The 18,392-nt window shown below is 42.0% G+C and overlaps 1 protein-coding gene and 1 long non-coding RNA gene across 2 annotated transcripts in view; one reads left to right on the top strand and one right to left on the bottom strand.

The window, feature by feature from the left end:
- Positions 1-17,772, bottom strand: part of LOC134731058 (uncharacterized) — a 772,118-nt gene extending 754,346 nt beyond the window's left edge. The window contains exon 1 of the long non-coding RNA XR_010113121.1: positions 16,217-17,772. This is a non-coding gene — a long non-coding RNA (uncharacterized LOC134731058). The remainder of the gene's footprint in view (positions 1-16,216) is intronic.
- Positions 9,074-14,527, top strand: NEFM (neurofilament medium chain). The gene is made up of 3 exons (XM_008977209.6): positions 9,074-10,346; positions 11,078-11,202; positions 12,534-14,527. The coding sequence occupies exons 1-3, from the start codon at positions 9,267-9,269 to the stop codon at positions 14,038-14,040; spliced, it is 2,712 nt and encodes a 903-aa protein (XP_008975457.1). The 5' UTR covers positions 9,074-9,266; the 3' UTR covers positions 14,041-14,527.
- Positions 17,773-18,392: the final 620 nt, after the last annotated feature.

Consider the following 18,392-nt stretch of genomic DNA (forward strand, 5'->3'; position numbering starts at 1 on the left):
AATTATGATGCAGGCACATTGCAGGAAGACCATGTGAAGACACAGGGAGAGGACAGCACCTACACAATCTAAGGAGGCCTCAGAAGAAATCAATCCTGCTGACACCTTGATTTCAGATTTCCAGCCTCCAGAACTGTAAAAAATAAATAAATAAATAGATAAATAAACTTCTGTTGTTTAAGCCACTGAGTCTGTCATGGCAGCCCTAGCAAATTAATATAGATTATCAGGGGGGCAGTGTCATCACAAGGGTCTTAGAGAAGGCAGGGGGGTCAGAGTGAGAGAAGGGCATGTGAGATGGAGCAGAGGTCAGTGAGGCAAGAAGATGCTGCGTTGCTGGTTTGGAAAACAGAGGAACGGGCCATGAGCTAAAGAATGCATGTGGCCCCTAGAAACCGGAGAAGATAAGGCGGGGGATTCCCTCCCAGAGCCCCCGGAAGGAACGCAGCCTGCCCGCTTCTTGGTTTCAGCCCACTGAGACCAATTTTAGACGTCTCACCTCCAGAACTGTAAGAGAATTAATGTGTGTTCTGTTAAGCTAGCAGGTTTGTGGCAACTTGTTACAGCAGAAACAGGAAATAAATGCAGGGGATGGCATCGCCGTCTCCCTCTGCCCCCAAGCCCTTCCATTCCACTCTAGTAGTACCTGCCTCTTCTCATCCACCTTTCTTAATTTGCATCTTCCTCTAATCTCATCTGGATTCCTGCCATAGTCTCCAAGTTTATTTTCCACCTTCTGATCCCTTTCACCCACCAAAGTATTCCGCTCGCCTCTGCCAAAGTGATTTTTCTAACAAACCAGTCCGACCAGATCACTATCCCTCTTAAATACTTCAACTGCCTCTAATCAGCTATGAGATGAATGCAAAGGTCTGGTCATGACACAGGAAGCCCCCTATGGCCTCTCCTCTTCTTCCCTCTCCAGCCTGGTCTCCATGTTCTCTGTCTTGTCAACCTTTGCTAAATGCTTCCTTTCTCTCCTGAGCTACACATCCCCCGCTTCTTTCCAGCCTGGACTCTGTGTCTCATGCATTCCAGCCTGTGCTACATAACCCCGTCCCTCTATTCTGGTATGCTCCCTGCTATTTCAGTCACTTGCAGGTTTTTGATGACACTGTGCCTGCCCTCCCCTCCTCTTCTTCCCTATACAATTCCTACTTATGCCCCAAAACTTACCTCAGGTGCCGTCTGCTCCAGAAAGCTCTCACAGAGGGTCCTCCACTCTTACCAATTGGTTTACTCGCCCATCCTCTGTGCTCTCATGACATGTGTTGTTTACCTCTAGCTATGTTAGAGACAGTTCCCTCGAGGTAACTAGGTCTTTACTTGCCTGAATCCTCCAGTAGACTGTGTCCATCCAAGCTAAGATCCTTGCCTTTCATGTTTCCCCAGTGGCCAGCACTGTGCCTGATACTGAAGACATTGTTTGTTGAATGAAAGTTTTAGGGGGAAAAAGGTAGAACTTCATTTACTCATTTGCACAACAAATATTTATTGGGCACTCACTATCAGTAAAACACTGTGGGATGTACAAATATAGGTAAGACTGCAGTTAGAATTTTGTGGTCAGTGTTGAGACATTATCTAAATGACCAGCAGGTGGTAGTACCCAACTAGACCACAGGCAATCAAGTTCAGGGACTGAGAGGAGGAATGCATGGGTCAAAAACAGGGAAGGGTAAGTAGAGGTTTCCTAGGACCCGATCGTGGAAGCATACAAGAGACTGGCTAGCCAGAAGGAGAAGAGTTTCGCTAATACGATATAGGGTCTTCACTAAACTTCAAATGGCTTGGTGGTAACATGAGTGTAACTTGTGCAAGAAAGTACACAAGTGTCTCACCCTTTAGAGTTTCCAAAAGTGCAGGTTTCCAAGGTATACAGAGCATGAGAGAAGGGGCCACAGATATTACCAAGAGGCAAGAGAAAACACAACAAATTGTATGAAATGAGTCACGTTGGCTGAGGAAGGATTTTTATCACTAGGCATTCATTCCTTAATAATTTTAGGTAATCTAGATCCAGACAGAAGCTTCTTGCTGCCATGACTAGTATAGCATAGATGTTTCTTTTCAAGGCCAATTTTTGCTCAGGAAAAATGAGAAACGGTTCTCTTCTTTGACCCTATCTGATAAAGTAGAAACCAACGCAGATTTATACAAATGAAAATAAGGTTGAGTCAGAGCACTTTGTCCCATAAATAACAAAAATGGATTAAGGCTGACTGGTCTCTAGGCAACCTATGTAAGTACAGTCACATAACCCTGATTTTAGTATATAAAATAGATGATCAAGAGATTCACTTAAAATTATTCACGTCTGGCTCTTCACTATTTTAATAGATTTTAAAAGCTGCTTCCTTGCCAACCATCCTATTGTAAACCTTCGCTGCTGAAGATTGTGGGCCAAGCTTTTTCTTCTGCCAAGATTCAAAAGCTTGTTATGGGATCTCTCAAAGTAGATTTAGTTTAAAGAGTCTGACATCTACAAAAAATTGTGAATACATGATTAAAAGATTGTCTTTTCAACTGTGTATAAATATATACATAAATGTAAATAAATGATATCATGATAAACTAATGTATAGTACAAATTAAAAATCTCCCAAAAACCAAACCAAAAGTGAATATAAATGTGAATGATAAATATATACCAGAAAAAATAATAGCTACATGATTAGAGATATCATCCATAGAGCATGGACTAGCCAAATGAATTTTATGTACTTCAAATTACATAGAAAATTAATTTAGAATATGATATAACAAAGACAAGTAATTCAATGTTTTTATTCTTAATGTCTTTAATAAAGTCAGAAACCATGAAATAATGTTTAGCTGAAAAAATACAAAAATGTTTTATTTTTATATAAATAGTAAAAATGCAGCAAAAGAATGTATAGTGGCCCTTGAATCTTTTTTTTTTTTTTTTGAGAGACGGAGTCTTGCTCTGTTGCCCAGGCTGGAGTGCAGTGGCGCAATCTTGGCTCACCACAGCTTCCATCTCCCAGGTTCAAGCGATTCTCCTGCCTCTGCTTCCCAACTAGCTGGGACTACAGGCGCGCACCACCATGCCCAGCTAATCTTTGTATTTTTAGTAGAGATGAGGTTTTACTATGTTGGCCAGGCTGATCTCGAACTCCTGACCTCGTGATCCACCCGCCTCGGCCTCCCAAAGTGCTGGGATTACAGGCATGAGCCACAGCACCCAGCTGGCCCTTTAATCTTTTTAACATGACCTAGCAGTTCAACAATTAGCTTTTAAATGAGATTTTTAAGGTGGGCATGGCCTCCTGATGATCCTGCTGAGGACTGTCCTCCAGAGTCAGAGTCTCCTAAATTCCTGTCTTCATTCCACCACCTCCAAGCTGTGTGTGGTACTTAACCTCCCTGTGCCTCTGTGCTCAATTGCAGTTTCCACAAAAGTGTCATCTCAAAGGGTTGTGGTGATGATTAAATGAGATAACTCTGTAAAGTTTTGGCGCAGTGCCAAGCACCTAGCGACTAGTTAATAAATACCAGTTATTTTTATTGATATGACTATGATCCACCTACTTTTATTTTTCATGCTCATTGAGACTGGATTTTATAATCTACTAAAGAAACTTGTTCTAATGTTGGCATGGGTGTCAGAAGATATGAGTTCTGGCCTAGGCTCCACTGCTTTCCAGATGTGTGACCTTGGACAAATCAGCAATTTAATCAACTCTAAAATGGAAATAATAATTTGTGCATAGCTCAGATGAGAATACATTGTTTTGTTTTGCTTTGCTTCTTTGATATACAGCATTGTCCAAATGTAAAAGTCTGATGGTGGTGGTGATGATGATGGCTTGGGATTTAGGGTACTACTAAGTGTAAAAGAACACAGTATTTAGGACTGACTAGACCACATTACAAGTTATTACAAGTTACCACCTCCAGCTGTCACACCACCGCCCTCAGCTTCATGATGACATTCCTCTCAATAACCAAAGAGAGAGAGAGGCAGGCAGAAAGGAGACAGAAATTAATATCAGTCCTGATTAGGCTTTCTCGATCTACTATTGTTATTAATTATTGCTATTATTATTTTATCATTCTTGATCTAAAGAGTCTTTACAAATCTTTTTTAAGAGAAAAATTCAAGTTAAATACCGAGCTACAGTCCAGCTCTCATGGCAAACAGGACCATGTTCTTTCCTCTAAAGATAGCAAACAACTTATTCAGATATATTTACTTTACAAAACAGGGCATGGGATTATATAAACAGAAAGATCCTATTTATATTTAAGTTACAGAGAAAAAGACTAGAAGAAAATACTTAAATTATTGTCTCTCTCCATTTTGCAAATTTCTACACTCCATATATATATAAATTTTAACCAAAAAAGTGAGTTAAGTATTCTAAAATAGATGCTCTTCTTAGTAAGCTAAGTGACAAGACAGAGCTATGACAGTGAGCCCATTTTCAAAGGATTATGAAAGAATATTGATTTTCAAAATTGCAGAGATTGAAAAAAAATCACCCAGTCCTGGGACAACGAGACTGAATTATTAGGTGGGGCTTCTTTTTGACTTTCTGTTCCCAAGTTTAGCTCTTTTCAGAAATTTGGTCCAAAGATCATTGATCTGCTCTAGTTTTACAAAGCTCATTTTAATTAAGAGTTTCTAATAAAAGAATTATGTCTCTTGCTAAGTCAGGCCTTGGTAAGCTTGGGATAAAATATGTCATAAATATTTCATAGCTGCACTGGTGCAGTTACGTGCAAGGCAGGGTTTTCAAAATTCAAGTGCATATCATCAACATCTGTTGCTGCTTTATAGGTAAAGCTAATGGGTTCAGTTAAAAACATGCTGAAAATTAATACAGGAGTACTATTTTATTATGCATCTACTGAACTTTATTTTTAGAGTCACTTTTACCAAGGTTCTATTAAGTACTTTTTTAAAATTCTAAATCTTTCTCCCCTGGCTTTCACAGAAAGGATTCACATTGGAGAGGTGAAAGCATTACACAGCAAAAAAATCAGCAAGCTATGTTAAAGCCAAAAGCTAAATTTTCCCCCACCACACACATGAAATTTCCAGACATAGAATTTTAAAACTGATTAATTTAACATTTGGAATAAAATAAAGATTAAATGTTTTAAGTTTTGTAAATACTTCAATTAACTTCATCATAACAGTAACTGACAAATAGAAGGCAATATTCAAAGAATAAAATATTTGGCAAGGGAAACAAACACCATTTCAGTGGCCTAATGACAGAAAAGGAACACTGTGGTCCAGATGGATTTGTTTTGATTAAAGACAATAGGGACATACATGTACATCCCAATTTCCCTGACAAGAAACAGTCTTTCTCCCCTGAGAATATTTTTATTTTGCTTTCAACTCTCGACAACAACAAAAACAAAAGTCAACGCTGCTTTTAAAGTTTGACATCCTGAGGATCAAGTAGAAATATGTAATATAGCTTCCTTTTTCTTGTGTTCCTGCTTCGGCAGACTAAGTCCCTAGCTTCCTACATCAACAACCCCTTAAATAATTAGCAGAGGACAGGTTATAAATAATTATTATGAGTTCTAGAACCAGATCCCAGGTAAACAGATTAGGTTCAAGACACAATAGGTTGAAAGAAAGTACAGATCATCTCATCTTGGATGGATTCAGCCTACCAATTTGAAAGTGACGTTGTCCATCTGGAGTATCTTGCTTGCTATCCAGTTCCTACATCCCATCCTCCTTGCCTTTTTTTATATCCAAAAATGCTATTTAAAAGAAGAAATGTAAGGAAATAGGGAAAGATGGGAGAAAATGCCTAACTCCTTATTTTTTATCTTTATTTTATGACCCAGTAAATATACCACCTTTGCAAATGATATTTTCCCAGTATTAGATGACACCCTACAAAACCTGACAGTGGCTATCATCTCTTAGCTGCAAAGTTAACATTTTCACTTTCCCTACTGAAGGAACATATAGATTGGAGCATGCCTTGTATTTCTCTATAAAGTGATTCAAAACAGACTGTAGCTTATGAAACAACAATTCAGAGATAATTTCATTTAAAATGTCTTACTTCTAAATCATATGAGTAACTTTTCTATTTAGAATAAATTACAAAAGTATCGTAGTCAAACTTAATTCCATGAATGCAGTGTGGTTAATCCGGGTGAGTTGCCATGATTGTTTTCTCTCTTTTTAATATTTTGAGAAGATTTCATAGCCTTAGTGTTGTTAGGGTTTAAAAATACGCAAAAGCATTTCTTTCTGTGAAAACTATTAAGATGGTAAATGTTCTTCAAAACTATGAGACAAAAAGGGAAAAACATCTTTTATAGCTTTTTAAAAAAAGTTTTCATACTAAATTTACTGATGGGTATAACCTTCAAATCACCTTTAGGAAGAGTAGTTAAAGTGGAAGAGTTTAATATAAAAGAAAACATTTTGCTAAATGTGAAACTGGATCCATCATTTTTTAAGACATGGGAACTGTTTTTTCTTAATAAAACAACTGTTTTTAATTCTTTGCATTATCCTGTAGTGCCCAGATTGAACAATATATCATGTGATATTGAAGTTACAATTTTAAGTTATAGGCACCAGATGTAGCCTGAGTAACTGTATTATTTTGTTTGTATGCAACACTTTCCTCCTTCTGTAACCAGCTGGAAGCTGAACAATTTCTGAGCTACTTCAGATACAAGGCAAAACTGGGTAATTGTGAAGTTAGACATGTGTTTCCTTGTAAATGTCTCTCTGCAGAGTCATCTCGTTTCCAAAGCCCTAAAGAAAACTAACAGCAGAAGGCTGCCGGTTAACCATGTACTCTCATTGCAGAGTTTGCAGTGAATGTGCACCATGAAATTGCCAAGGATTTTTATATATTTCAATAAAAGCAGAAAGTAATAAGCAACAAAGGCAAAATTACTGCATAATTAGCATTTGGCCTTATCTAGATGGTATCCTGCTGAGTCCAGCCTGACATCCGCAATACTTTACAGAAGGCAGGGAATTTTCTTTCTCCTTGCCTTTATTTATCTACATAAAACCAGAAAATCCTGTTTTTACAGTATTCACAAGTCAGTCCCCTCATTCCATCATCTGTCTCTCTCAACAACTCAAGACATGGATGGGCTCTGCTTGCCTAAGGTCTCTCAGCAAACTAGAACATCCTTCTCCTACATGGCCTGCGATACTGCAGTTTCATATTAATAAACCAAAAGTAACTCCCAAAATTAGCACCTCCTGTTTAAAACATTATTTCTATTTTAATACAAATGGGCCAAGGGAGCTGATAAAAATAAAAAATAAAACCTCTAGAAACCCACCCCTTTCCTGATTACTTACTGATGAATATGATCCTGTCTTTTAATAAAACAGGGACTTAAGGAAACATGCTGTGAAAAGAAGCTATTTCGGTCTGGAGTCCCTACTTTTTATAAGCAGTAGTTTCTTCTCACCCATAGCAAGCGTTGCACATTCAGTCACTTGTACCTGTGGCCCCAGCACTGTTGTTAGTTCTGCAATCTCTTCTTCACTTTATCTTGTAGTATTCTGAACTTTTTTAACCTGAATTACCCCCAAAGCACTACCCAAAATAAAGGGACATTTTAACAGTTTGGAGAACACCAGACAGCAAGAAGTCTGTGTAGAGTTCTTGTTTGCATAAACATGTTTAATGATATAGAAAATCTATTCCAAATCAATCATTAAAATCTAAAGCGAAAAATATATTACATTTTAAATGAAGGGAAAACACCTGATTTTATTCAAGGTTGTGGTGAATCTGTTCCGCAACTTTTAAATCAATTTAAAGTTAATTCAGATGCCTTTTCAATCATTGCAGTTACACATAGGGAATACTGAACCGAAAGATGACAAGGCAATTGTTTGTGTCCAAACTTAAGAAAAACTATATTTCCCTGGACTTTTCATCCCAACAGATTTCAAATTCTCCTTTCCAAGGAGTATTTGACCTTCACATTTCAGGCCCTGTATCTCTTCATTTCCTATACCATCATATGTTAGAAAACTCAAACTGGGCTACAAGTATATATTTCTGTTAACTGACTTTAATGAATTTTGGTTGTTTTCAAAATCTGCGATCTGTCCATTGTGCCAACCCTGCATTGCAGGGAAGTCTTAGCCTGTGATTCCAGCTTCGCTCCTGCAAAGAGAGTCACTACAGGCAGGTTTAAATTGTATTTACTCGGAGAGAAGAGGGGGAAGGGAACCCCCTGCCCCCTGCCAACCTGACAGGCCAAGCTGGGTGACAAGCCCCCCGGGTGGCTGCACCTCCCACTCGCCGACCTGGGCGCTGTCCTTGGTGCTGCCGGCGCCATAGCGAGCACAAGCGCCTTACCTTCTGCCCCTGCGGAAGCTGCGGACGTCCCCCAAACGTTAAAAACGCCATATCCCACTTTTTATACAAATAACTACCCCGGCCTGTTCTCTTTGTCCCCTTCCCGAAGCCTTCAGGCAGACCGTTCCTCAAAGTCTTTTTTTTGTTTTGTTTTGTCTTCTAGACCCAGCTCCTCGGCGCTCATCTCCAGCTGCTTTAAGACAAGGAGTGGGGGAAGGGGAGGGAGGCAAGAAAAGATGAGGGTGGGGGAGGGGAAAAGAGGGAATGCAAGGGGAGGGAGGGAGGAGACGGGGAGAAGGAAAGATTGGAAGAAAAGGATCTCCGAGGAAGGGGCTGAGAGAAGGGCAGGGTGAACTGGACTAAAGGCCAGAGTAGGAAGGAGAACAGGGGCCAAAAAAGAAGGGGATGAAATTAAGCACAGAAGATGGGTAAAGAAAAAAGTATCAGGGAAAGGGCAAAATAAGAGAAAGCCTTGAGGATAAGCGGGTAGAACGCTAAAGAACAAGGGGACCACGGGGTCGGGGAAGCGCTGCCCGAACGGCGGGACAATGACAAAGAAAGGGCGCTGGCGATATTCGCACCAAGGGTGCGAAACGCAATCGGGAGGTGAGAAATGGAAAGAAGGCGAATGCCCGGCTACAGGTAGCCTGGGACTGAAAGGGGAAATGGGGGAGGGGCTGGGCCCAGGGCAGAAAAGTCCAGGTTCCCATGCGGCCTGGGCCCACGTGGAGCGGGCGCTGAATCACCGTTCAGCCGCCCCCCCTCCCCTCCTCCCCGACCGGTGCCCGCAGTCCCCGCCTCCTCGGCCGCCGCCTCCACGGGGCGGGGCCCTGGCCCGGGACCAGCGCCGCGGCTATAAATGGGCTGCGGCGAGGCCGGCAGAACGCTGTGACAGCCACACGCCCCAAGGCCTCCAAGATGAGCTACACGTTGGACTCGCTGGGCAACCCGTCCGCCTACCGGCGGGTAACCGAGACCCGCTCGAGCTTCAGCCGCGTCAGCGGCTCCCCGTCCAGCGGCTTCCGCTCGCAGTCGTGGTCCCGCGGCTCGCCCAGCACCGTGTCCTCCTCCTATAAGCGCAGCATGCTCGCCCCGCGCCTCGCTTACAGCTCGGCCATGCTCAGCTCCGCCGAGAGCAGCCTTGACTTCAGCCAGTCCTCGTCCCTGCTCAACGGCGGCTCCGGACCCGGCGGCGACTACAAGCTGTCCCGCTCCAACGAGAAGGAGCAGCTGCAGGGGCTGAACGACCGCTTCGCCGGCTACATAGAGAAGGTGCACTACCTGGAGCAGCAGAATAAGGAGATTGAGGCGGAGATCCAGGCGCTGCGGCAGAAGCAGGCCTCGCACGCCCAGCTGGGCGACGCGTACGAGCAGGAGATCCGCGAGCTGCGCGCCACCCTGGAGATGGTGAACCACGAGAAGGCTCAGGTGCAGCTGGACTCGGACCACCTGGAGGAAGACATCCACCGGCTCAAGGAGCGCTTCGAGGAGGAGGCGCGGTTGCGCGACGACACTGAGGCGGCCATCCGCGCGCTGCGCAAAGACATCGAGGAGGCGTCGCTGGTCAAGGTGGAGCTGGACAAGAAGGTGCAGTCGCTGCAGGATGAGGTGGCCTTCCTGCGGAGCAACCACGAGGAGGAGGTGGCCGACCTTCTGGCCCAGATCCAGGCATCGCACATCACGGTGGAGCGCAAAGACTACCTGAAGACAGACATCTCGACGGCGCTGAAGGAAATCCGCTCCCAGCTCGAAAGCCACTCAGACCAGAATATGCACCAGGCCGAAGAGTGGTTCAAATGCCGCTACGCCAAGCTCACCGAGGCGGCCGAGCAGAACAAGGAGGCCATCCGCTCCGCCAAGGAAGAGATCGCCGAGTACCGGCGCCAGCTGCAGTCCAAGAGCATCGAGCTAGAGTCGGTGCGCGGCACCAAGGAGTCCCTGGAGCGGCAGCTCAGCGACATCGAGGAGCGCCACAACCACGACCTCAGCAGCTACCAGGTAGGAACCGCGGCTGCGCGGCCAGCCTGCGCCAGCGCCAGCGCCGCGCGCCCCCGACACTTGGGCTCGTGCCCAGGCGCCCTCTCCGCCGCGCTCCCTGGTGGCCGCTCGCTAGAGCGCGCGCGCCGCAGACCTAGGGTATTTGCGGATCAGCGTCCTCGCCCCTCTCATCCTCCACACTCCGCCCCCACCCACCTGCCCCAGCTGCTAAGGGTCTTGACCTTTTTCAGAAACGTGCATCTTTTCCAGTTCTAATTTTGCACGCTTGCACGTTTAAAGCAGGAGGGATGAATTCGGTAGTGGATAAATCAGCAACTTTAGGATAGCTTATGCAGAAACACGTGTATTCTCTACTTTTCCGGCAGTGATCGGAAGAGCTCTCAAAATTGGCTTCAGCCCAAAGGGCTCAGATGGGAATGGCCAGGTCAGCCATGGAGTTTCCCCATGCATGTTTGTGTCCTGTTGAGACGTGTTCTAAGTCCACTGGTCTCCGTGCGTGATGTGCCCAGGAAGTGTCCTATTGTCTTACTGATCTTGTATGTTCATTTGAGAATCGCTCAGATTTAAAAGAAAAAGGGGGTGGGACGGGGGTCTGGGAGTCGGGTGTCAGCCAGGTTTGCAGGAGTGGAGGGAGACGGGAGGAGGCCAGGGGGAAGGGGTAGCAAGTGGTTTGCGAAGGAAGTTGCTGTTTGCAAGGATGAGTCTAGGGAGATTCTCTGTGTCTGTTTCAGGACACCATCCAGCAGCTGGAAAATGAGCTTCGGGGCACAAAGTGGGAAATGGCTCGTCATTTGCGCGAATACCAGGACCTCCTCAACGTCAAGATGGCTCTGGATATAGAAATCGCTGCGTACAGGTACGGTGCTTACTACGTGCATGGCCGGAACACTAACCGCAGTGCAGAGGCTGTTCGGGCAGAGCTTCCACCACTTAAGTTAAAGCAGGCAGGGTGCAGGCATCAACTCAGCACCTGGTTTTCTTGCTTACTTAAAAAGAAATTATTCTAAAGCATTGCAAGTGTAGTTTTATCTCTTTTTATGCAGCTTTAAAAGAATGAATACTAGTAGAAACAAAAGGTTTTTTAATTACACGAAGGAGGTGCAGATTAATCTCAATGCACATGCCTAAACCTTTTATGGAAAAATGTTTTCAAATGCTGGAAGCATGAACAGAGTTTTGGTTTCTAATATTTCATCTAGTGGTTTCAGCTTTTCAAATGTATAATGTCAAGGACAAACACCAGGACGTTCTATTTCTCTGTTTCTCTGTTATATAGCTTACTATTGCCATCATCTGGCTGAGAATAGATATAGAATGATATAATATAGATATAGTTATTTTATATATGTACATAATTTATATGTATTATATTTTATGCTAGACTGTAGTATAAATTATATCTATATATCATGTATGATATTAATCTAGATCTATAGATACATATATGTGCATACGCATATAAATCTAGATATATAGACACAAATATATATGATCATTTTATAGATAGTGAGATAGGTTATAGGTCTATTAATCGAAGTGACCTTGCTGTTGACTAAGCGCAAAGGACAAAATCGTTGATTAAAATTTTTCTGCTACCAATAAGGTAGTTACAATATAACGAGAATAAATTGCATTTACAGAGCTATCTCTCTTTTCAGGAAAGCTGAATAACTACATTAAATAGACACTTTATGATAAAAATTATCAACAAATTTATAACTCGATACACCTGAAAATCTAAATGTTTAAGAAAGTGACTACTCTCAGAAAGGCTGTTTGGCTTTGGAGTTTGGGGGCGTTTTGTTTATGGCTTTTTGTTTTTTTGTTTTTGTTTTTGTTTTCTGCTATTTGGCCACTAACAAGTTTTTCAGCATATTCATGTTGTACCTAATGGATCTCTACTGCAGGGCCAAGACTTAGTAGCTGGGTGTGGTTAGTGGACTATTGGGCAAGGTTAGTCATTGTAGGGGGCAACTGTCTGGCAGTCCAGGAGAATCTTTCTCTGTCACTGAGTATAATGTAATATGCCAGTAAGTGATAGCAGGTATTATAGTGAATTGATAGAATATTCTACTTATGTAATTCTATTTATTCAAAGGTAGCTACCACAATACCCAGAATGTAATGAAGCTCAGAAGGCCTAGTGAAATTTTTACTATGTCTTATGTTCTTTGATTTTCTCCTTAGAAAACTCCTGGAGGGTGAAGAGACTAGATTTAGCACATTTGCAGGAAGCATCACTGGGCCACTGTATACACACCGACCCCCAATCACAATATCCAGTAAGATTCAGAAAACCAAGGTGGAAGCTCCCAAGCTTAAGGTCCAACACAAATTTGTCGAGGAGATCATAGAGGAAACCAAAGTGGAGGATGAGAAGTCAGAAATGGAAGAGGCCCTGACAGCCATTACAGAGGAATTGGCCGTTTCCATGAAGGAAGAGAAGGAAGAAGCAGCAGAAGAAAAGGAAGAGGAACCCGAAGCTGAAGAAGAAGAAGTAGCTGCCAAAAAGTCTCCAGTGAAAGCAACTGCACCTGAAGTTAAAGAAGAGGAAGGGGAAAAGGAGGAAGAAGAAGGCCAGGAAGAAGAGGAGGAAGAAGATGAGGGAGTTAAGTCAGACCAAGCCGAAGAGGGAGGATCCGAGAAGGAAGGCTCTAGTGAAAAAGAGGAAGGTGAGCAGGAAGAAGGAGAAACAGAAGCTGAAGCTGAAGGAGAGGAAGCCGAAGCTAAAGAGGAAAAGAAAGTGGAGGAAAAGAGTGAGGAAGTGGCTACCAAGGAGGAGCTGGTGGCAGATGCCAAGGTGGAAAAGCCAGAAAAAGCCAAGTCTCCTGTGCCAAAATCACCAGTGGAAGAGAAAGGCAAGTCTCCTGTGCCAAAGTCACCAGTGGAAGAGAAAGGCAAGTCTCCTGTGTCAAAATCACCAGTGGAAGAGAAAGGCAAGTCTCCTGTGTCAAAATCACCAGTGGAAGAGAAAGCCAAATCTCCTGCGCCAAAATCACCAGTGGAAGAGGCGAAGTCAAAAGCAGAAGTGGGGAAAGGTGAACAGAAAGAGGAAGAAGAAAAGGAAGTCAAGGAAGCTCCCAAGGAAGAGAAGGTAGAGAAAAAGGAAGAGAAACCAAAGGATGTGCCAGAGAAGAAGAAAGCTGAGTCCCCTGTAAAGGAGGAAGCTGTGGCGGAGGTGGTCACCATCACCAAATCGGTAAAGGTTCACTTGGAGAAAGAGACCAAAGAAGAGGGGAAGCCACTGCAGCAGGAGAAAGAGAAGGAGAAAGCGGGAGGAGAGGGAGGAAGTGAGGAGGAAGGGAGTGATAAAGGTGCCAAGGGATCCAGGAAGGAAGACATAGCTGTCAATGGGGAGGTAGAAGGAAAAGAGGAGGTAGAGCAGGAGACCAAGGAAAAAGGCAGTGGGAGGGAAGAGGAGAAAGGCGTTGTCACCAATGGCCTAGACTTGAGCCCAGCAGATGAAAAGAAGGGGGGTGATAAAAGTGAAGAGAAAGTGGTGGTGACCAAAACGGTAGAAAAAATCACCAGTGAGGGGGGAGATGGTGCTACCAAATACATCACTAAATCTGTAACCGTCACTCAAAAGGTTGAAGAGCATGAAGAGACCTTTGAGGAGAAACTAGTGTCTACTAAAAAGGTAGAAAAAGTCACTTCACACGCCATAGTAAAGGAAGTCACCCAGAGTGACTAAGATTTGAGTCCATTGCAAAAGGTTAAGCCATATGACAATTTCAAAATGCATGTGATTGGCAGCTTCAAAACAGAACGGGTTCTCCCATGGGGGCTCCAGACATTGTATTTTACTTTGTGCAATATGAGGGGACTGCATGCAAGCTCAGGGTGCTCCCTCCTCAGTCTTTGGGGGATTCAAATGCATGATATTGTATGTACCTGGGAAATTTGCCAATTTCCTAAGCTGTTGGAAGGGGGTCACTTAAGGGGGGATGTCTTGAGATGTATTATGCAAAGTACCAACTGAGCCAAAAACAATAAATGAAACACAGAACTCAGCCTTAAGAAAGCTATATATGAATAATTATGTTTACCTCACTGGTGCATTTAAAATGGACTTTTGTTCATGGGAGAACCTCGTTGACATGCACAGTTTGCAATCTTATGTTGATCGATGTTAAACGTCACAGCAGTACTTGCTCAATAAAGGTCATATTGGAAACATAGTCAATTGCTGAGTCTTATGTCGTTTCTCTTTTTTTAATTTTTATTTATTTATTTTTATTTAGAGATGGGGTCTTGCTATGTGGCCTCAAGCAGTCCTCCCACCTCAGCCACCCAAAGTGCTGGGATTACAGGCATGAGCCACCACGCCCAGCCTGTTATGCCATTTCAAAGTGAAATCTCCACTACCTGAAGCTTTCTTGCCCTGAAATAGATTATTGGGGGGAATCATAAGTAAACTGCACATCTTATTGCTATTTCCCTGACAGCGATTACTTGGAAAACGTAATTGCTGAAGATATTTTCAGGTGTCAACATCTTCACTGAGCCCGGTCTTCATCCCAAAATTTTTAAATGATATTTTTGAAATAAAAATAAAAGTATCAGATACAAATAGGAATCTGGTGGGATAGAAATCTTCAGTGTTTGTTTCTATCCCAAAACAGAACTCAGAACCTCTAGGTAAGAGGACCAATAAAGGAGGGGTTCATAACTTGTGCCTTGGAGTTGGGACAGAGACAGAGGAGCTCATGGCATTTATGATGATGTGTCCAGTGGGGACAGGGCTGACATCACTAACACTCCTACCCGGAACTATCCAGCCTCAGAGGCATGCCTCCTGTGCACAAACACACACATACACATTGTCTGCATCACTAATGCTTGATTTGGCTGACAGAGATTTATACCTTTAGTATTTTACTAATTGTGGAAAATGATATAAAAAATAAATAAAATACCCTACCTGAGAAAAGAAAAATGAGATTCTGTGACATAGGCAATAAGTGTTTTTAAATAAAAAGACATGATCTTGACCAAGGAAATACTATCATCCCCTTTTCAAAACTTGTTTTAGGCCTTGAAGACCATTAATATATTAATTAGCACATTATCCTGTCCAAGTCCATGTTTTTCCATTAATAGGATCAGCTCAATAATACAATCCTTGATATATTTTCAATGACTTTTTCAAGATAACTCCAATTTTAATGCCTAAACATACCCAGGAAGCTAATTGTTAATGGCAGTTTTTATTGTTTCCCAATCGTTAGCCATTTGCCAATCCTCACAATTTTGGCTACATCTGAGTATTATCTGTACAATTATGTATTCAGATTTCTTTCTTTAAAACAATTTACGTTTTAAGTTAAGATGTTAATTTTTCTGAAGCAAAAATATCCATGACACGCAAAGTGACACAGGATTATTTAAATATAATCAGCAAAAAAAAAAAAAACTGATCTAGTGATACAGAATTTAAAAATAAAAAAGAGCATATTGGAAGGACACAGGGTAACTCCTAGAGTGAAAACATCAGCAGAGGAGTCAGGTGTTGGGAGAGAGGAGCTCAGACAGCCCCAGGGTCAGAGGTCGCAGGAATCATCACGCAGTCACAGGGCGGATTAAACTGAAAACTCTGTGACATTTCATTGGAATTCCAGGAACAGAGCGTCATCTATTTGCCACACACCTTTGCTAGCAAAGAGGAGCACCTTGATTGATAGTCCCACCCAAACTGACTCCAATGACAGAACTGCAGCTCTTCACAGAAAAGTCTGGGAGCTGTTGTCAGAAGTAGGAATGGAGGCTGGAGTTATGTGATACGATCTATGTGAATTTTTTAAATGCCCATTAAATATATAATCATTACTATAAAAATACTCATTTGCACCTAAAATCATCTCACTTACCAGCACTGGACGCTGGGGCTTAGAAGACTTTCTTTTTTGGTAGCATATATTGTTTAAAAATGACAGGATCAATCAGCAAAACTCTCCAACGCAGGCACCAGAAACTTAACTCTTCAGCTCTAACTTTGTTTTCAACCACTTCGTTTTCTTTCCTAAGAAGGTAAGACATTCAATAATATTGCCACATATTCCATAAAACAAAATCACATTTTCTATTCTTTAAAAATGACAGAACACCTCTGGCTGCAGTGGCACAGGCCAATAGTCACAGCTGTTCCAGAGGCTGAGACATGAGGATCACTCAAGCCCAGGAGTTCGAGTCCAGCCCTGGCAAAGTAGTGAGAACCCATCTCTAAAATAAATAAATAAATAGAACAACATACCTTTAATAACCCATGCAAGTATTTCTAAGTCGATCAATTGCCTGGTTGATTAATTAATTCAATAAATGTTTATTGAGGACTAGAGCCTGGAGATACAATGGTCTTCTCTTATAAAATTACTTACTTTGTTGTCACTGCCAGCCATTACACTATTATTGAAAGAGAAAGCAATTTGAAATTCATGTTTCCAAATATGTTCAGTGACAGGGAGAAACTACATTTAAACTAAGCACAAATCTCCACGTGTTTAGGATATAAGAGTACCTTTCCTCTGACGACAATAGGTCTCTGGGCACAATGACATCAAGCCATTGAAAAACAGAATTTCTACCTTGCCAGTAGACTGTCTTGGAGACACTATTTTATTTTAAATATTGTGAGGATTATCAAAGTTCATTTATTCTCAATCTTAAAACATATAAGAACAGATTTTTTTTAAGAAAAACTTCCTCTGGGTCACACACTAGTAGATGACAGAACTGGGATTTAACTCATAGGAAAGGTCCAGAGTATTTACTCTTTTTTTTTTTTTTTTTGACAGGCTCTCACTCTGTCACCCAGACTGGAGTTCAGTGGCATGATCATGGTTCACTGCAGCCTGGAGCATCTGGGCTCAGGTGATCCTCCCACCTCAGCCTCCTGAGTAGCTGAGACTACAGGCACATGCCACCCTGCCCAGCTAACTATTTTTGTGGGGGTTTTTTTGTAGAGATAAGTTTCGTGTTGTTGCCCAGGCTGGTCTCAAACCCCTGGACTCAGGCAATCTGCCCACTTCAGCCTCCCAAAGTGCTGGGATTATAGATGTGAACCACCATGCCCAGCCCAAAGCATACACTCTTAACCTCTGTCCTATAGTAATCCTCAAATCTATCCATTGTGGCCACCTCCATTTATAAGGATGTTAAGCTAGGGTCATTTCTTTCTTTTAAAATTGAAAAAAAAGAAAACAGAGGAATACTATAAATCATTCATTTAATATACTTGCATTATCTCTTTACATTTAAAAAAAGATACAATATCACTTCTCTATGGCACTGTGTTTGCATCTTGAGGAAAAGAATAAATACTCAAATGCGAAATAAGTGGTGATTCTTTCTATCTCAACAGCTTGCAAGTGCCAAACAATTTTCTCATAGTAACTTTCATGTTCAATAGACAGAGTTATTTCTAGTGCATTTCCTTCTATTGCCAGTCAGTGCAGACAGAAACAGTATTAAAACATTAGGATATTCATTTCCACAACAAATAGGTTGGTTGTTCCAGTTTAGAACAAGTTATTTTTTTCCTAGTGTTTTATATAATTTGCCCAAAGGGAACCAGGAGCTATTTTTAAGTGAATTATTCTATTAGATCTGCCTAAAATTTGTCTATTTTTAGGGCTCCTCAACCCTTAGAGCTTGGCAAAAATAACAGACGAGAGTTCAAGTCCCGGGCTGTAGATAGCAAAATTGTGTGTCTTGGGTCCATTATATTTACCCTCTAAGCCTCCACCTCCCTATCTGTAAAACAGGGCTGCCAAGGTGATGGGGTGTTACCTATGAAAATGCTCCACACTGTAACAGGCATTTGGTAGCCAATCAAAACCATTTGTTAAAGATAATGAATTTTAAATTGGATCACAGCTATAGGTACAGAATTTTTAATTTAAAGAGAAGAAATTAACTGGTACCTTAATTTTCTTATATATAATTTCAATACAGATTGCAATGATGAGTTTACCAAAATAAGTACACAATATGAATATAAATATACTCATGTGCACATATATTTCTTCATCAGTGTACACATAATTT

Source organism: Pan paniscus, chromosome 7 (genome assembly GCF_029289425.2).
Source record: "Pan paniscus chromosome 7, NHGRI_mPanPan1-v2.0_pri, whole genome shotgun sequence".
Taxonomy (NCBI): Eukaryota; Metazoa; Chordata; class Mammalia; order Primates; family Hominidae; genus Pan; species Pan paniscus.